This window comes from Kryptolebias marmoratus, linkage group LG14, assembly GCF_001649575.2.
Source record: "Kryptolebias marmoratus isolate JLee-2015 linkage group LG14, ASM164957v2, whole genome shotgun sequence".
Taxonomy (NCBI): domain Eukaryota; kingdom Metazoa; phylum Chordata; class Actinopteri; order Cyprinodontiformes; family Rivulidae; genus Kryptolebias; species Kryptolebias marmoratus.
Window position 1 is genome coordinate 8179619 of NC_051443.1, and position 19884 is coordinate 8199502.

At 38.4% G+C, this 19884-nt stretch overlaps 1 protein-coding gene across 8 annotated transcripts in view; it reads right to left on the bottom strand.

The window, feature by feature from the left end:
* The window catches only part of LOC108245388 (calcium/calmodulin-dependent protein kinase type II subunit beta), a 50238-nt gene that overhangs the window by 12485 nt on the left and 17869 nt on the right, over nucleotides 1–19884 (bottom strand). For 4 of the 8 annotated variants that reach the window (XM_037979565.1, XM_037979562.1, XM_037979563.1 and 1 more), the window contains exons 7-14: nucleotides 15443–15545; nucleotides 13104–13187; nucleotides 12918–13012; nucleotides 12703–12825; nucleotides 12150–12233; nucleotides 10881–10923; nucleotides 8027–8098; nucleotides 5878–5915 (exon numbers count right to left, since the gene is read on the bottom strand). In XM_037979565.1, coding sequence (XP_037835493.1) covers nucleotides 5878–5915; nucleotides 8027–8098; nucleotides 10881–10923; nucleotides 12150–12233; nucleotides 12703–12825; nucleotides 12918–13012; nucleotides 13104–13187; nucleotides 15443–15545 — 642 coding nt within the window. The remainder of the gene's footprint in view (nucleotides 1–5877; nucleotides 5916–8026; nucleotides 8099–10880; nucleotides 10924–12149; nucleotides 12234–12702; nucleotides 12826–12917; nucleotides 13013–13103; nucleotides 13188–15442; nucleotides 15546–19884) is intronic. The other 4 variants (XM_037979567.1, XM_037979568.1, XM_037979566.1 and 1 more) reach the window with 1 other exon arrangement.

A 19884-nucleotide genomic window follows, 5' to 3' on the forward strand; every position in this document is an offset into this window, starting at 1 on the left:
TGCAGGCATGACGCACAGACTTCACAGCAGAACTTTGTGGTTTCCTAAAGGTCAAACCTGTACTAGTAGGAAATAAAATAACATAAAAATGAAATAAAACATAAAATAAAAACCTGTTTATTTTAGCGAGAGAATTAAAAAGGCAAAAAAGAGGAAACTGGCTTCAGGTGCAGTGGGGGTGGGGGGAGTATAATGCAACCATCAGTTTGCACTATATTTGGTATTTTAATGTGCATGTGTAAAAAGTCAGGGGGACAGAAGAGTGGAGCGGAGCTGCTGTTCTAGCTGATCTGATTAGGATGCGTCTTGGGTGGAGGTTTTACAGGCATTTTCCAAGGGGAGGAGATCCCAGAACTCACTGAAGGGATTATATACCCTCTCTGACCTAGCAACACCTTGGTATCTTCAGGAGGAGCTGAAGAGTGTCACTGTGGGGAGGGATGTCTGCGTTTCCCTCCTAAACCCATTGCCTTCATGGCCGACCACAGATAAGCAGCAGAAAATGAAGGGAGGGATGAAAGTGTTACATGTATTCAGAGCAAATACCTCTAACATGAGTAGACTGCTGTTGCTCAGCTTCACACTGAGCCATAAGGCTTATTTCAACTAATTAAAGAGCTCCTGGGATGATAAAAGCAGTGAATCAGCAGGCACTGGCTAAGGTCTTATTTGGAAAAGTAACATATTCTAAAAAAAAACAAGAACAGCAACTGCAGAAGCGCGATCACCTCCACTCCTAAGTTTAGATCTTGGAACATCTAAAAGCATCCAGTTGTTTGACTTCAGAGTTCTAGATGAAAAACTGTGTTTTAAAAGACGGAGATAAGATGGAGCCACGCCATTAAGAACCCTAAAAACTAACAATTAAAACTTAAGCTCAATCCTGTAACATGAGAAGTGACAGGGTAAGGTGGGGTTTTATTTAGTTGTAATAAAGTAGGGTTGTCTCTTCTGCAATGTTCATCACTAAATATGTTTCCCATGTCCTGTAGTTTCATGCAAAACAGACTATTGAAGGTATTCAGGGATGTTTGATTTTAAACCAGAAAGGTTCAGTGTCAACAGTGTGAGGGAGACATTACTTTAACAGCAAGATTACCCACCAGTCATAGTGGCTGTTAAAGTGGCAATCTAAAAAAAGTTAACTCAAAACAATGCTACCTAAGCTTTTGACATTTTTAAGGAAAACAGTTTATTACTGACATTAAAATTCGACTTTCAGCAAGCTACCATTGTTTACCAAAGACAAATGCAAAAATGATTTGACACTTAATTTTGATTTGACGAAATCTAAAAAGGTTTGACTGAAGACAGCATTTCCCCCCATTTAGCCCTGTTAGCTGGACCAATGGCATCAGCCTGCGAGGTCACTGAGGTACGAGGCAGAGGTGAGAGATGCTGCTCAACAAGATGTCTGCCGTAAGACTGATTCTCCAAAACTAATAATTCATCAGTTGCTTCTTTCTTAATTTAGCCTTTCGTCTCTTATGTCTTTGGCAATGTAAACTGCAAATTATTCCTGTAAGCTCCAATTTGTCCACAATTAAAAATGATGAAACACTGGAGGACATTTGTGACTCTTAGGTTTTGTCCATATTTAAATTGGTGTTTTTAAAACCAATTTGTTTGTTTTTTACCTTTGCCAATTTTTTTTTTTTCAAGAACATATTTGCGCTCAGGACTGTTTGCAAAAAAAAAAATAAAAAAATTGTCAAAGCAAAAATATTAAATGGACATAACTGAAGCGCTCTTGACTTCCTCTTAATATAAATGCAAGCCTGGTGAATTTAGAGAAGTCAACCTACACTGATGGTGGTGCACAGTTTGATAGTATTACCTAAAAAAACCCCTCAAGTTTTGGTTTTTTTTCAAGTCTTCACATAACCGAGCCGGTCAAAGGAAGTGACAGTCTTCACCTTAGCTGGAGCTTTTCAAAATACCCTCAAAAAATGGAAAAACTACCCACAGCAAATAGTTATCCAACAAAGAGGAAAGGAAATTAGTGTTTCGCATTACTGATGCCTGACTCCAACTTTTCCGGGTGGTGTGGAAAGTCTTTTTCTTTTAAATGAACATAACAACAACTGGTATTAACTAGTGAGAAAAGGAAAACTGGTGCTTGTGAATATATGGGAATACTAAAATAGTTTCTGGATTGTGAGCCCTCATGTAACATTATGGTGCAGCTAAAGTCAGCCCTGTGATTATGTAATGACAGATTAATCATCTGGCTGGAATAATCTGAGATTAGCATCAGAACCCCTGACAGAAAGGGCAAAGTCAGCAATGCAAAAGAGAAGGAGAACGAGAGAGAGAGACCGGGGAGGAAGGGAAGATTCAGGTTATGAAAACAGTTTAGTGGAGACTGCGGAGGACCAGAAAGTCGTCCAGATGGTCTCAGCACCAATCTTTCTCTCTCTCTCACGCTCTCTGCATCTTACTGGCTTCCCACCAATATTCCTAATCTTGATCAAGATTTTTTAGATTCACCACAGAGCCTTCAGAGATGAGGAAAACCGTCAATAATGATAAAGGCACATAGGATTTTGAAGTATATATTCCTTGTTTAAAATAAAAAATAAATACAAAAATCTTAAAAAAAAAACAAAGTTTCCACATTTCTCTTACATCAGTGCTCAATGTGTCTTTAGATTTAAAATTTGCAAGGAAATTTTGCGAATGACTGCCAACCAGCACGTGTGCTTGTTTACCTACGGAAACAGCCGAAGTGACTGAAAATAGGTCAACAAAGGTGACGTTCATGGAAGAGTCGGACAATTCTGATGCATTGTTTACGCTCAGATTTGTTGAGTAAAGTATGCAGATGAAAAGATAGGTTATGCTGAGGCAGTAAACGTCCTTGTCTAGCAGATGCTTTGCAAAAGCCATGTGTTTGAATGCCAAGCTCTGTTTTTATGACGCTCCCTGCTTGATTCCAGATATTTATCACTGAGCGTTGTCTTACTCTTTTCTTTCACATTTGGCAGCAGATTTAGCAACGTTTCCTTCGAGATTCTACGCTGTCCGATTCCTCCATATTTATTTATCTACACAGACTACGGACAGCCTAATGTAGGTCAATCACGTGACTTAAGCTTCCACATGGTTTTCAGCAAGTTCAGCCAAGTTTACATTGAGTGTAGACCGGCATTTCAGACTTTCACATCAATATATCTGGAAAACTTCTACAGTCAACTCTCCAAACAGCACCATTTGATATCGTTCAGGATAACCTTTTCATGTTTGATTTCATACTTTGCAATAAGTACCTTGAAGACAAAATGAGCATAAGATCATTGCATCTAAATCCTGAAAGTCTCCCACTGTGGATACAGAAGATTTTTAAGAAAAAGCAAAACATCTCATGAACCATTGGACAAATTTGAATAAAACTCTCAGAGCAATCCATGGATGTACGTCTCTAACTAATCTAATTCAAGATGGCCGCCATAGCTAATCAACATAGCAAACACCAAAATAGCTATAATTTAGTAACATTTACAGATATTGAGCTAAAGTTTGAAGTGGCAGTAGCTGAAAATCATCCTTAACACATACTAACACACTTCGCCAGATATCTCAATATTGCATGAGATCCCGCATGACGTCACCTACAGGGTTTGACCAAAATGGCTACAACTCCTTCCCTTCTCCTCATGGGATGATCTTAGTTTAAAACTCTGGCATGAAAGATGGTGGGTGACGTGTCTTCCTTTAAGGAATGTGAGATTTGTACCTTTGTTTTGTTTTATTTGTTTTTGTTTGCTTCTCTGTGGGTGTGTTTCTATTATTTTCTACTTTTCAAGTCTTTTATTGTGAAAAACTGTGGTGCGTGCTCATGCAAAGTGAAATATCAGTGAAACTAACAGTAACCATGTAACCCGTGCACCGTTTGGCTGTTCTGCAACCAAATAGCTCGAACTCGATGAATGAAATTGTCAGTTCTGTTAAAAGTTCATATTTAACTAACTCACTATGCAGCTTTTAAACACCCTGCTTCTTCTGCACAGCATGCATGACACCACACAAAAACACACACACTGCATACTACACACAGACATCTGCAGAATCAGACGAAAAGCAACACAGCAAGCACGTGAAAGAGTTAATTCCAACATGCAGCGAACAGTGATTGACCAGTAATGTCAGAGTCCAAGTTACTGCAGATTCAGCGTCTGAGAAGTCTCTTCGGGGAATTAAAAATCGCACAAACCAATTCTTTAATGAGCTTTCATTTGGCAGCGCAGAAATATTCCGGGTGAAAAATGTCTGCGGCAGAGCGGTGCAAAGTGGCCGCCTGTGCCAGAGGCTGAAGTGAATCAGATCTGACTGACCAGGCTGCAATCAGAAGAGATTTCAACCAACTTTCACAATGAAAAGCATATATTAGAGTCCCTTTTGATCCTTTCTGTCTCGTAATTTCAAACAAGCTAATTCACTAAACAGCTTTCTGTCAGTGCATGCTATTCCTACTGATTTACTGTATATTGCTTTGGCAGGGCTGCTAATTTGTCTTTTTTAGATCCAACACTGACTTGTGCTTGGAAACAAAGTATAAGGAGTCCAGTTTGGATATGTATTCTTGTTCAAAGATTACACGATTCTCATTTAGAGAAAAGTTGGGTGGCTTTCTAATATGTATCTAATATTTTTAATTTAATTTAAACCCTTACTACACAAAAGAACAAAGCAAATATTAGTCTTTATCCAAACAACTTGTTGTGTTAAAAAAAAATTAAAGAACTCACTTTTATTATTAACACTCAAATGTTTTCACTCAAAACCTTTCTCACACTTATAAACTGGTTGTAAACTATTGATCATATTATTTCTAGTTTTGCAGAACAATATGTGTTTACGTGTTGAGGAATAAACATCTTTTGAACTGATGAGTGATTCTCTAAGTTGGTCCAGTTCAGACCTGGCTGATTTCAGTAACAAGTAAATGTTCACACCTGACAGTAACGTGAAACTGAGCTCTCAATTTCCTGTTTTATTTTCAAATAAACACAAACAAAACAAAATATCTTCACAATATTCCCAAGGAGGGTTGTTTAATGATCTTTAATTACCTGGCAGTGGAGGTGTTTGTTTCGTTTTTACTGGGAGACATCCTAATAATACTCAGCTGGGGTCACAGTTCAACAGGTGGTCCTGTAGTGTAGCTCAGGACGGTTTGTGTTCATACTAATAAACTAATGCAGATAAAAGAACTTCTCTGACGGGGGTCTGAGTAAAGATGTCTTTGGTGTGTTTTGATGCTGTTCACACCTGCGCCGTTTGTCTTTGAAGCCATTTTTATTCTAAATCTAGCATCACAAATTAAACTACTTCCTGAATTTATTGAATTTATTATGGTGAATATCTTTATCTATGTTTTAAATGTCTGTTAAATAAATAAGCAATACTCCATAATGTTCTAGTATATATTTTATTATTAATATCCAAACACACAAATAGTTGTTATTAGTATGCTTTTTGCATTTACATGACGCGAAGTCACAGTCGTAACTTGCTGAACTTATTCTTGAGTATTAGGATAGTTATTTTAATATTACGTATTTGTATATTTTCACTTTGTTATTTGATTTTTTTGTAATTATTTTTGAATTTCTAGATTAAACATATTTCTATTTTTTATTGGCACTTTTATTACCCCATAGAACTGCTAATATATCTCTGATTTTAACTGAAAAAAGATCTGAAAAAGGTTCAATTTCTTTGTGATTTAATATATTATACTATAAAACAGATGACTTCACAATTTCCCAAAGTTTAGTCACATGTTGCTCCTGTCTTTAGTTAAAATATATTTATAAAAAATAAGTCTAATAAGTACACTGGAGTGCGATACATGAGGAAAATAGTTCCGCTTACCTTGACGTCAGCCTTCTTGTTGAGGAGACTCTTGGCTGCTGCAGAGAAGCAGAATGACACACCCTCAGATGGAAGAGTACACATCATAAACCTTTGGGTGAAAACTCTTCAAATCTGCTCACACGAAGCCACGTGCACGACTATTCATGCATGCATGAAGAAAAACGACACCCCAGCTCATCAGCAAAGCATGAAACTGCAAATGTAACACAAACGTACACGGAAAAAGTCCTTTTGTTTTACCAAAAGACATAACCGCTCCACACACACACTCACTGAAAACACATTAAAAAAAAATCTCCATTTAACTGGCACCTGCTAACCCTGATCCGCTGCCTAAAGCATTAGATAAGCAGAGAGCATCAGGCATGACGGGAGGGGGGAGAAAAAAAAGTCTAATTCTCGAAATAATCCAAATAGACTCGCACACAGATGCACATACAGACACAGATAGATGGGGGATTAGGAATGGAACTACAAAGGAAGGGGAATGGAGATGCAGGTGAGTGATAATGGGTCGGTTAATCTCAAGAGTGGGCTGGATTACAGGAGTTCACTGATGGGAAGTGCAGGACCTGAAGAATGAAATAAAGGAAGCTATGAAGTATGTGTTTTGGTGAATAAATAATATTTATAATGTGGTCCTTGAATGAAAGCCTATCACCCGCTGCCTTTCATGCCAGAGTTTCAAATTAAGATGCCTTCAGATTGAAAAATACTGGCGTTGTAGTCATTTTGGTCAAATATAACAACTTGCGTGATCTCATCTGAGCTGGTGGTCTGTTAGTCCTTGAGGTACGTGGTGAAGATAACTCTCGGCTACTACCACATCAAATTTTAGCTTAATAGCTGTAAAATTGACTGAGTTAAAGCCGTTTTGTGTTCCCTAATATCAGTTAGCCCATCTTGAAAAGTTAACAAATTTCGGAGGTTTTGTTAAAATTCATCCAGCTGTTCATGTGATATTTTACTAACAGACAAACAAGGTTGACACCAACAGATAATGCTAAGGTTTTAGGCACAAAACGCACTCAATGGGTAGCACTTGACGAGTGTGTTGTGGATAACTTTCAGATACAACCACACCAAATCTTAGTAAAATATCTTTAAAATTGACTAAAATACAGCTGTCTTTGTGTTTTCTAACATTGGCTGGTTGTGGTGGCCATCTTGGATTTATTTCCTTCCATAAATTACTAAATTGTAGTGGTACATCCAATAGTGCTTTTCTGAAAGTTTCAACAAAATCAATCCATTAGTTCATGAAACATTTTGCTAACAGACACCCCAGTCTGTTAGCAAAATGTTTCATGAACTAATGGATTGATTTTGTTGACTCCATAGAGTTAATAGCAAAATTTAAAATTTTAATTTCTTGCATGATCTGTTCGTGCTCAGAATATGTGTTGGGGATCAGTCTCAGCTACTACCACACCAAATTTAAAGTCAATATCTATAAAATTGACTGAGTTACAACCATTTACGTGTTTTTTATGGGTCAGTTGGTTGTGGTAGGCATCTCAGATCAGGTTGACTCCAAAGTACATGTATGTTTCAGGATTACTTTTTGAATGTTTTATCAAAATACGTCCAGTGGTTCATGACATATTTTGACTGACTCATGAGCACCTAAGCACACACTCAGACACAGGCATTGGGAGATAATGATAAAAGAATAGGAAACAGCACAGAAAGCAACACTCATGCTGATCTTAATCCCCCCCTCACAGTGACACTGAAGCACTATGTAGGTGTGGATGCCCTTCGTATCAGTCATGCTTGAACATGAAGGAATATTTTCATTTAAAACCTGACATCCTAAATTCTGCATACGCTTCAAACTGGATTGTTTTATCTCCTAATTCCCCACGAACCAAAAGACGTCTCAACCCATGCCAGGAGAAAAAGATCTGAGGAGTAATACCCTCCTCTCTCAGATGAGCGATGAGGCCGCTTACCTTGGCGAATATTTGAGATGCATTAAAGGCGAACGGGGCGGGAGGGAGAGAAAGATTTGAAAAGGGAGATTAAAACAAGCCAAAGAAGGAGCCGGAGATGCTGTGACTCGGGGAGATTTCCATTTAATCGTGTCAGATCAGTGAGAAGGAAGTATGTAAAGGAGGCAGAGAGAAGATGGGGAAATGTGCACCTTGTTCCACGATGCCGGCGGTGGTTCCTGCCACTCCGCTGACGGCAGCGGGGGCTGTAGTCTGCCGGCCCACTGAAACAGCAGAACAGGACTGGTTTAGACACATTTTAACAAGTTCATCCTCTTTTTAGATTGTTACACATTGTCATGATTGTGGGTCCTTTCTGTTTTGTTTGGTGGATTTGTGGGTTTTTGGTTGCTGTGGCTTAGGTGTGTTTCGTTGTGTTTTCTTTTTCACACTCCTTATTTATTTCTTTACATTCCGTGTTCAGTTTTTTCTTTCCCTCAGTAATTCTTGCTCTTTGATAACCATTCACACCTGCTCCCCATGTTCATTAAGCTCAGCTGTCACCTGTTGCCTCATCACTGCCTCTCTGCTTAAACTCTGGGCCCTCATTCAGTCATCAGTTGGTCATCCAGTTAGTTTGTCTTTTCTCCTACATGCTCCTAGCATTTCGGTTACTTTTGTTTGTGCTGCTCTGTCAGCTTTTTGGTTCCTTGTTCCTCAGTTTCCTTTTTTGTTATAGTCTGCTGCCATGTCACCCTTTTGTATTTTTCAGCACTAATTCATTTACTTTTCTTTAAGCAATCATATAAGTCTGCACTATCTATCTATCTATCTATCTATCTATCTATCTATCTATCTATCTATCTATCTATCTATCTATCTATCTATCTATCTATCTATCTATCTATCTATCTATCTATCTATCTATCTATCTATCTATCTATCTATCTATCTATCTATCTATCTATCTATCTATCTTCTTGACACTTCCTTCATTTTTGGTTTTATTTCTGATATCCTTTTGCTATTTTCATCATCTCTAATTGTGGTTTCTGATTTAATCCCTCCACTTCTTTTATTTCTTGCTGTAGTTTCTGATTATTCACAATGCCTTTTCACAGAAAATGCCAATAGTTTCTTCTTTATCTCTCTTTTTTTCTCCGTGTTTCTTTCTTTTTTTATATCTTTTTCTTTAAGCTGGATTTCCACTCCAGGAGAAGTGGAGTCTCTGAGTGACTGCGTCTCTGACACAGTTGCAAGACCAAAAGTGGCGTGCTTTTGTTCGCCTAGGAGCTCTGAGAGGCCATTCTTCACACAAGGTTTGGGTGGAACCTTTATCTCCCAGGGGTTTTTTGTCAACTACTGTGTCATTGGCCAGGAATGTGAAGTGACGGGGTGGTTAATGTGGCCTCGCTGTTCTGAGAATTGCTCGGGAACCAGTGAGGCCGCGGCCATGCTGGAAGTATAAGCTGCTGTGAGCTAACATTAGCTTCTGGGATCCAATATTTGTAATGTGATTACTAATCTCTCCTGAGCAGAGGCTGGCATGGACAGCAAGAATTGACAGTGGTCAAAACATCATAAAATAAGATGTTCTCCTTCTCCTCCATCAACTGAAAAACTTCTATCTCTTTGGTTGTGTTTCTGTCAGTGTCCAACATTAACGCACTGCGGGAGGATTGGCTTCATGGAGATCGCCAGTGGGATTTGTCTTGGAGTATAAAATGTCCTTGCGGAACAAAATGCTTCTCTGCTAGGTCAGAGACGGCAGATTTCTCGTCTCATGGAGCAGAAATCCAACTTTAGTCTCACGCCTTTTTAAAAATCTTTCACTTTCAAAACAATACCGTTCATCCCTTTGCAAGAGTTGAGAATTGAGCACAACTTTAAACTTCCTGTTTTTCCTTCTAACTAGTTTTTAAGTACTTTTGTGTTAAAACCTCAACTCTTCAGACAATTCCTCTAATACTGACAGTTCAACTGATTTACAGTATATTCTTTAGCCGATTACAGGAATTTTTCACCTATTTTGTGCCAAAACTTCAACGGTTCAAATTTAGCTAATACTGACAGTTCAGCTCCTCAAATATTTTAACTCAGTTTCAGCTTTTTGAACAGATTTTAGCTATGTCATTCAGCACTCAGCATTCACGCTGCATTGTCGCAGGAAATGCAGTTTTATCTTGTTCTCTCTTTGCTACATGAAGTTTCTTTAACGGTCCAAAATTAACCTGCACTGCATCTCATTCATTTCAGCCGGGTTTAATGGGCCACTGTGGAAGCCAGTTTATTTGCCTTCATGCATCGTTCAGTGGTCAGTGTTACAGGAATGGTGCGCTCTCAACCAGCGTTATGCTCAAAAACTAACAAGCTCAAACCAGCTGTAATGGTCTGTTTTAATAACCGAGCTGGTTAGGTTTTAGATTTTTAAAACGTCAAACAAAAAAAAACATATTTTTCCAATTAAAATGTCCATATTTTGTGTTTCCTCTCATCTTCTTGGTCTTTTCATTTGTTGTTTCTTTGATTCACCCCCTTCTTTTAGTCCTTTTTTTTATAGCTGATGCTCTCATGTGTGAGCTGTTTGGAATCGGTGGAGCATTATTATGGAGTATAACTTGAGATGATTTTTAATTAAAGCCTCCCCTGCAGTAGAGGGAAACCTGTCTTCATTTTCTTTTTACTGGCTGAGTAATTCTTACAATAATTAAAAGCCTAGCATCCCTTAAACTGGCACATATTGCTGCTTTCCATGCCAGAGTTTAAGACTAAGATTTATTCTTTGGTCAGAACACACCTAGATTTTGTATTGATCTGTTTTGGGAATCATAGTCAGAAAAACTTGGTTTCTATACATCATAAGGATGTGAGGCTTTTTCTAATATAACTGGCGGCTAATGTTTACCTTGTGAGCATTAGAGACATGAAAACCAAGCAAATGTCTCTTCATTGCTCCTTGCCACTCCATAACCTGATATGTGTGGGACTGTATTTGTGTGTGAGTGAAGACAGATGGCATGCCACTCCATCCTCCTCACCCTCATCTCTTCAAAGCACATTACTCACCAGAGAAGTTCCTGGAGACGAGCATGGTGGTCAAAATGGCACCCTGAGGGGAAAAGGAGAAGACAGTAGTGAAGAAAGCGAATTTAACATGTCGGCGCTGGTTTCACACCCAAATGATTGACACTACATCTTCTCGTCTTAAAAAACTGATCAAACTAGAGAAATTGTTTTTTTTTGTTGTTTTTTTTTGCAGTGTGAAAGCAATAGTGCAAGTTGTTGAAGTTAAAATGAGCAGCACAAAGGCTAAAATGAGCAGAAAACAAGCTAAAAACTAAAAATAGCAGAACAAAAGCTACAATTAGCAAAGCTATTACTAAATTTAGCAACAGTTGGTAAAAGTAGCAAAAGAGATGTTGAACCTAATATTAGCAAATTTGTATCTTAAAGTTAAAAGGAGCTGAACAGTAGCTAAAAGCTGAAAGTATCATAAGAAGACAAAAATAGAGTAGGTATGCTGAAGCTGGGTTCAAAAAGAGCAATGTGTTTGAAGAAACTGAAGAGATCTCCGTGTATTTTTTTTACATTAAGTTAAATGTTTTGAAAAGTAAAAAAAGTCACAAAAACCCAAAAATATAGCACACTATTCCTGATCAAGCTGTGTATTTCCTTTTATAAAAATTAGATTCAAGTGCTGCTTTCATAGCGCAGTAAGCACAAAAATAAACTTCATCTTAGCACAAAAAATATATTTACACAAATAAAACAAGAGCAAAACAAATACTGGGAAGACTGTATAGCCATAGCATTAACATTTTAGCTATTAGCTGTAACTAGCTAAAGTGTTTTGTCTAATTCAGTTCATTTCAGTTTATTTATACAGCATAGATTCACAACAAATGTCATCTTACGACAAGAAACAAGTCCAAATCAGATATCCAGCAGAATTGGAAACAGTGGTTTACTTTTTTACTTCCTATATACTTACTAGTTTTACAAATAGTAATAGTTATTTTAAAAACATTATTCAAATGAATAATTACCTTTTAGGCCCAAGGAATGAAAGATTTAAAGACATACTGTTGTATATGTAAGTTTTTATTGCTTTTATTTAGTCATTTCACCTAATCTTCTCAGGGTTTTACACATTTTTGTTAAAGAATGTTAAATAAATCAAAGTATGATCCAAACACCCTGCGTCTGAAACTCTCATAAGAATCATTTCTAATTATGTAAGCGTGTAATAGCGTTGATAAATGACTAAAACTACATGTGGTGCCAGATCAGCAAAGGTTTAAAAATGTCCTTCAGACCCGTTTAGAGTTTTCACACCTTGAGTTTCCTCCTGGCATTAAACTTCTTCAGGCACTCGACCGTCTCCTGTCTGTGCATCATTGAGGCCACCGTTGAGCGTTGCTGTGGGGTGAACGAAAACAAGAGAGATGCTGAAAATAAAAACATCACAGAAAAAAGCCACCCTGGCAGTGACAGGTTTATGTGGGCAGGAGCTGTTGGAGAGAGTCTGCTTTGTACAACATTTTTTGTTGATTCTGGGGCTCCTGATGTAACAGTGTCTCTGGGAAAAAAATCCAGATTTACTGGGTTTTATTCGTTCAGGAGATGGCATGGAGCAGAGCCAGCGAAATAAATACAGGATACTGAACTAGAGAAAGCAGAGAACAAACTTGCTAGCATGAACGGTCTGATTAATTAAAGAAGTTTGATGACCTTAGCAAACTACAGCAGCAACTCGGACAAAAACAAAAGTGAGACCTATAATGTAGTTTTTTAATGATATTAGGAGACTTACTAAGTAATTAGTCAAAGAGGAGGTTTAAAAGTATTGTTTCCTGTCAGGAGTAAATGGCTGCTAGATGATACTTACACAGACCCATGGGTGCTTCAGAGCCTCCTGGGCAGTAATTCTCTTGGCGGGGTTAATAGTCAACATCTGGTTGATCAGGTTTTTGGCCTCTGGAGTCACTGTGTCCCACTCTGGAGAGGGAAACTAAACCACACCCGTGCATGCCCCCATACATGTAAAAAAATGTAAACATCAAAATGCCTGAGTTGACGTGCGAGACAAGCAGAAGCGCTCACATCGTACGCTCCCGCTTTGATCTGCTGGTAGAGTTTGTGCTGGTCCTCGTCCCAGAATGGAGGGTAACCGACCAACAGGATGTAAAGGATAACACCTACACACAGACAGACGCACAACCTTTTCAATGAGCGACAAGCAGGGAGAACGAAGAGGTGGAGGCGCTGACAAACAGACGGAGAGTTTACCACATGCCCAGATGTCTACAGGTTTGCCGTACGCCTCCTTCCTCAGCACCTCGGGGGACAAGTAGCCGGGAGTTCCTGCAAAGCCTGCACACAAAAAACAAACACAAAGTAGGACTAGTAGGCGAGAACTTTAAAAGAGCTGAGAATCTCCAAAGATTGCTGGAAAAGTTTTCTTTTTTATTTTTTTTTATGGGGCTAATTAAAGTGTTGATCAGGGCATTGCTCCTGTTTGTTTTAGTAAAGAAGGAGCTGACAAAAAAAAAGGTGATTCTTGATTAACTGGTCCATCTGTGATCCAATCATCACCCACTGTCATGAGATAGATGAAGGAAATCTTGGATACAAGTGGATGAAACGGCTTCCTCCAAAGGTTGGCCAGGCTCAGCCTTAGACCTAGAGGCATAAGTCTACATGTCGCCACGACCATACTTCAGATAAGTGGTTATGGATGGATGGATGGATGGATGGATGGATGGATGGATGGATGGATGATATCTAGTGCTGTCATTAATTGAGAACTTTTTGTATAAAGTTAATACAGAGAATTGTTATGTCTGTGTATGTTTTTTTTTAATATTTCTACCCTCAATCCATTCAAAAGTCTGTACCACAATTTATTAGTACTTTAATTTATTTGCACCGTTGCATCTGAACAATACAATTATCCTGCTGAACCATAAATTATTTGAACAATTTCAATTTAACAAGGGTTTTACTTTGAACTACATCACGACTTCCCCGTTCACTCTTGGTGCGGCCTTTCCTTTGTTAGTCTTTTCTATACTTTAGCATCATTTTGTTGCTTTCCCCATTATTCTGACCTAATTGCTGCTGCAAAACCTCAGTTTCAACTATTTTCCAAAGAATCTCATATTTTAAAACCACATCTGCTCAATGGCCTTGCCTTCACTCTCAGAGGTAATCAGTTTCTGGAAGTCTTAATCAGTTTCCTCCACCCACGACTGGACTGTAACTCATTTTCTCTGTCAGTGTAATAAATGGAAACTTTGCTCTCGTTACCACAAATAATGTAATAAGATTCCAAATGTCATCTTGTTTGCCTCGGTGCTGTGGGAATTTGAGCTTGGGTGGGAATGAGAATAGATTTTAGCCAGGGATGCACCTCTGAGTGAGTTTGAAGCAGGTATACCTAATACAGAACCCATCTGGTATATTACTCATACAAATCCTGTTAATAAATATTATCTTTTTACTTATAGAAGACAGACTAGGTTCCAAGTTCCTAATTTAACAACAACAACAACAAAATGCTTCTGGCAAAGTGGGGGTTTTTAAACTCGTTTTTTATGCAGGCTAATTTCACATACACCACATGCTACATTTAAGGCAGGACTCTCACGTTGCTACAGTCTCTTCATAAAAGATCTTTGCCTTGGCTCTTAGTCAAAAATAAGAGTGTCACTTTGAAGCACTCGTCTGAGTCAGTCAGTGCCCCTTTCCTTATAATTCAGCTGAACCCATTTACCTTTGCTTCCTGAAAAAAACAACAACTAAACTTCAATGCTTGAATGTGTTACTCTGCAATGAATTAATGAAAATGATCATTAATTCTTAAAACCATCTCAGAAGTGCACTTTAGTGCATTATATCATGGGGGCGGTTGACAAGGTGGGTACAAAGTGGGATGAGGTGGGCAACAAAAAAATGTGCATGGTCAAGAATGCAGATTTGCAAGCCATACACATGACAGTAAGGCATCCTTTTCAAAAAAAACACAGCTTGCTGGTCACCAACACTCAAAACTCAGTGAGACTGCAACAGAAAATTTACACATTTTCTTGCAATTTAGAGTCACCAATGAGTCATCAACAATTGTAGCCCAGTAAGATACTACCTGAAGTAAAGCCGACTGCAAAAGCATTGAGGCTATAATCATCCAGCACCAACTACGATGGCTGGGACAAGTTATCAGGCTGCTGGATTAATCAGATGCCTGGCTGAGTGCTGTGCTGCCAATTACAGTAAGGTCAACGCTCTGCTGGAGGATAGAAGAAGCACTACAAAGACCAACAGTGCTAAAAGGTACTAAATTAAGCCTGGGGACCTGGAATACGTGGCTGCTGACCACAACTGTGATTAGATGGGACTCAAGTTATCAAGGATGGAAGGAGCGCTAGGTGACGGCTCACTTGTAACACCACCACCACATACTTCTTCAACCTGCAACAAATATTGTGGGTCCAGGTTAAAATTATTCAGCCATCAGAAAACTCATTGCTAAGTGGGCATCACCACTGGATTCAATGGACAACTACAAGTGTGTGTGTGTGTGTGTGTGTGTGTGTGTGTGTGTGTGTGTGTGTGTGTGTGTAACTTACCGAACCAAGCCTGCTGTTCTCCTTGAACTTCAATGGCCAATCCAAAGTCAGCCAGTTTGACGGCTGCATTCTTACACTTACTGGCCAGCAGCAGGTTCTCCGGCTGCAGGTGGAACAGACACCAACAGTCAGGTCAGCTCTGTTACCTCGTTACGTTCCCGCTGTCTCTAAACACATACGCTAGACTGGATCTGACCGATGCTGTCTGATTTTCTGTGGGGAGGAAGGAGTAAGTTCAGATGTTTTGGACTGAGTGGCAGATTGAAACACATTCATATTTTAAATCATCTTTACACCCCGCACCACTTTCTGCCAGTCTGGCGCCGTGTCTGACTCACGTCTGTCTAAGCGCCCCAGTCTCCTCTGTGCAACATTCAGCACAGCTTAGAGCGCGCACAGGAAACAAGCACGGTCCAATCAGAGGACAGGCTGCAGCAGCACAATTAGACGGCGACCCAAACGAGCGTTTCAATTACTGATCGTCTCAGTCTGCTTGATAAGCTCAGGAACATTCTTCAAGAGTCCATTTTGAGACCCGAGGTCAGTCTTTTCCCATGAATAGGAGTGTTTCCATGACAACGGCTTTAACAGTCCATGCAGTTGTAACCTGCTAGTCAATGGATGGGTTTTTAAGGTTTAATTAAGCCAACATTGTTAAGAAAATAATAAAACCAAGAAATTTCAATTTTAATTGTTGTTTTTTTTTTGCATCTCATTGTTTTTTTTTTTTTTTTTCTCTAATATTCTTTTTTTGTGGCCATTTTGTTATTTACATAACACAGTTTTGTTTGTTCCTTTGTAATTATTTCCCCTTTTGCAGTTGGTTTACATTTTTTAAGCATTTCTTTCTGTCTCTGAAGGTTTTTGGATTGTTTTATTCCTCTGTTTATTTTACCTGAATTTCATTTGTATTCCTGTATAGACACTGATTGCTTCACTGTGATAATTGTTTTTTTTTCTTGATGCTTTTTAAGATTGTATTATGTATTCAACAATAACCTAATAGCTCTACCCTAATAGCAGTTTTGCACTTTTTGTGGGTTTTTTTTCTGTAATGTTATTATTTTTTTATCTTTAGTGCGTTTTCAGTCTCCATTTTGTTGTGCATCTCTGTAATTAATACTTGCTGCTGAAAAATAAAGACAGACAATATTGTGTGTGTGTGTGTGTGTGTGTCTATCCCCAATATAGCTCATGAACCACTTGGTGTATTTTCATGAAACTTGCAGAAAGTAATCATTGGATGTTTGTCTATAACTGATTAACTTTTTGAGTCAACTTTGATCAAGATGGCCACCACAGCCAACTGACCTTGTGAAATCCAGAAAGGCTATAACACAGCCAATCTTACAGTTACTGAACTAAACCTTGGTGTGGTAGTTGCTGAGTGTCCGTCACAACACATATTTGAACATGATTGCTTAAAACTCTGTCATTAACTGTTAGAGTCAACACTGTCTGTCTGTTAGCAAAATATCTCATGAAATACTGAAAGGATTTTAATGAAACTTTGAGAAAATAAGCATTGGATGAACATCTACTAGTGATTAACTTATGACATCAACCCAATTCAAGATGGCTTCCACAGCAAATCAACTTTTTCAAATGCAAAAAAACCTCTAAACAAGTCAGTTTTACAGATATTGGGCCAAAATTTAATGAGGTAGTAGCTGAGAGTCATTCTTAACACATACTCTGAGATCTCAGCATCCCACATGAGATCAGTCATAACATGATTTATAAAGTTTGACCAAAACAGCTATAATTTTATCATTAGATCGTCATCATTCTGATCATAAGATGATCTTAGTCTAAAACTCTGTCATGAAAGGTGGTGGGCGAAATGCAGGGCACAATGCTTAAATGCTAGGCGTTTCATATTTAGTTGCTGTGTAGTTGATCACTTTTATTAGATGTTTGAAAAGTTTGTAAATGTTCATCATTCAGTTAAAACTCTTTGATAAAAGAGTTTGTCCTTTTTCAGTAACGTGTCTGTAGTATTAGTGATCTCATTCATACCACAAACAACCATCCGACTGCCGGGATGTTCCGCAAAATGTCCTCTGAATTACAGTTTTATGACTTTAAAAGGAAGACATGGAGCACTGACATGCGGACAGACTGTCACAAGACTCATAACAGCTGTCGGTGCAGCACACATATTTAAAGCAACACCCTGAGATATTCTGTTACACTTCAACACACGTACACACTCAGGCTGAGAGCGACAGATGGGACTTAAAGCTCATCTGTTTTCTACTTGAGGTCGTACGGATACAGCTCGTCTGTTTGCAGCGGCCGTGCGTTTGCTGATGTAACAACACTCTGACAAATACACGTCTCCATTCAGGAGCGATCTGTTCATCACCGTCACGCAGGAACATCTGCATGTGTTCCAGCTGCAGGACAGACATCCTGTCACCCTCTGCTGGTTTGTTTAAAAACTCTGACAGCTGCGCACAGATCAATGAACTTCGCTTCTTAACACTGGCATCGCATAAAAATGAAAATGTTTATCGATTTTGTCGACTAAGATCCGGTTTCTTCGCAAAATCAGAAAGAGCAAACTCTTATTATGGGTCAAATACTGAACTCAATGAGTCAAAGGTCTAACTGATGAGATTAGAGGAGATTAAAGTTGGGTTTTCTAAGTCAAAATTACTAACTGAGAACGTAAAACTTTAAGATAAAAAGCAAAAATCATCAGTTTGAATGAGGTTCAAGCTTATAAAAAAATAAAGGCCAAAAGACTTTACAGCCCAGAATAAAGGAGTGCATATCATCCACCAGCTTTCATGCCAGTTTTAAACTAAGATCATCTTCTGATGAGAAATGATGGCGCTGTGAAATCTGAGGTAATGCTAACAATTACTGAATCGTAGATGTACATGCAGCTATTACTTTCTTAACGTTTCAATAAAATCTGTCCACTGGGTCATGAGATATTCTGCCAAGGCTTCAGACACAGACATGGGCAAAAAGAAAATCACCTTCACCTGGGGGGAAAAAAATGTCTCACAGACTTCTAAAATGAGTCAGAATTACAAGATTATAAGCAATCGAGGGTTTTCAAAATTTGAAGTAATTTCGTACTGATTAACTTTTGGAGTCACCTCTGACTGGCTCTGGCCCACACATAAATGGCTCTAATGCAGTCAGTTATACAGATACTGAGATCAAATTTGATGTGGTAGTCGCTGAGAGTCGTACTCAACACATACTTCAAAAACACTTCTTGCAAAATCTTACTTGGATTAAAAAGGAACGTCATTTACACGAACCTTGCTTCTCGTCAGACAATTATCTCAGTTTAAATCTCTGGCATTTCTTTGAAGAATGGTTGAAAGATGCACATTTTGTTGCCAATTCCTTGTTAATCTCTTGGGCATGGCTTATTAATAACTAAAGACAAGTTTTTATTCAATTTATGCATTGTTTTTTTTATAATAACTATATTTAGAAAGCCACATTTTCTCATTCCTCCACAGAGGAGTTATCTCATTTAACAGAAAATTGTGACGAGATGTTTTTGGCCCTTTGTGCGGCTGTTTCCAGTGCTAAAGCCAGCTAATCTGTCTGGATGTAAAGAACATTTCCAGAGGTGTGGGAAGGATCAGAAATTGATCCTCTTCGCCTAAGGTGTCCTCCTCCTTCATCTCAGCTCGTTTTAATGAAACACTCCAGCAGCTCAGGGTCTGTTCCTTTGGAGGAACTCAATAAACCTCCACTTGGGAAATCATCACAGATCAACATCAAACCTTCAACACCTCCTCCGTTTGTACAGCCTTTAATACGTGTCTGTGGGAAATTTGAATGTAATTGTTCCCCAAAGAGGAGATGGCCTAAAAATACCTTCAAACATTTCACAGTTAACACACAGACTGCTTTACCTCAAGGGTAAAACACCTTATATAATTTACATCAGTGTTTAAAAACTAATGTAATATATGTTACAGCAAAAAGTTACAAAAAAAATCATATTTCTTACATTTATTATGATCCTATTTTATTGCAAAGCGAATCAATATAAAATACTTCATGTTTGGGTTTGTCAGCTTGAACTTATTTTGAAGAAAAACATCAATTTTTGCATTTATTGCATGCCATATTTTCCAAATGATATTGCGAGAAGAAGTTGATGCCACCACAGGACGACACGTTTAATCGCCCATTCCTTTCATCTCTGAGTTTTAGACTAAGATCATCTGATATTGACTAATCACGGAGCGGGAGCCATTTAGGTTAAACCGTTAAAAATAACGTTCTGTGCAAGTCTGTTCTCAAAGCATGTGTTGGGGATGACTCTCAGTTACTACCACATTAAATCTTAGCTCAGTATCTGTGAAATTTTACTGAGTTACAGCAATGATTCTGTTTGATCATTTTGATTAGCTGTGGCAGCCATATTGAATTGAATGGAATCCAAAACTTAATCAGTTGCA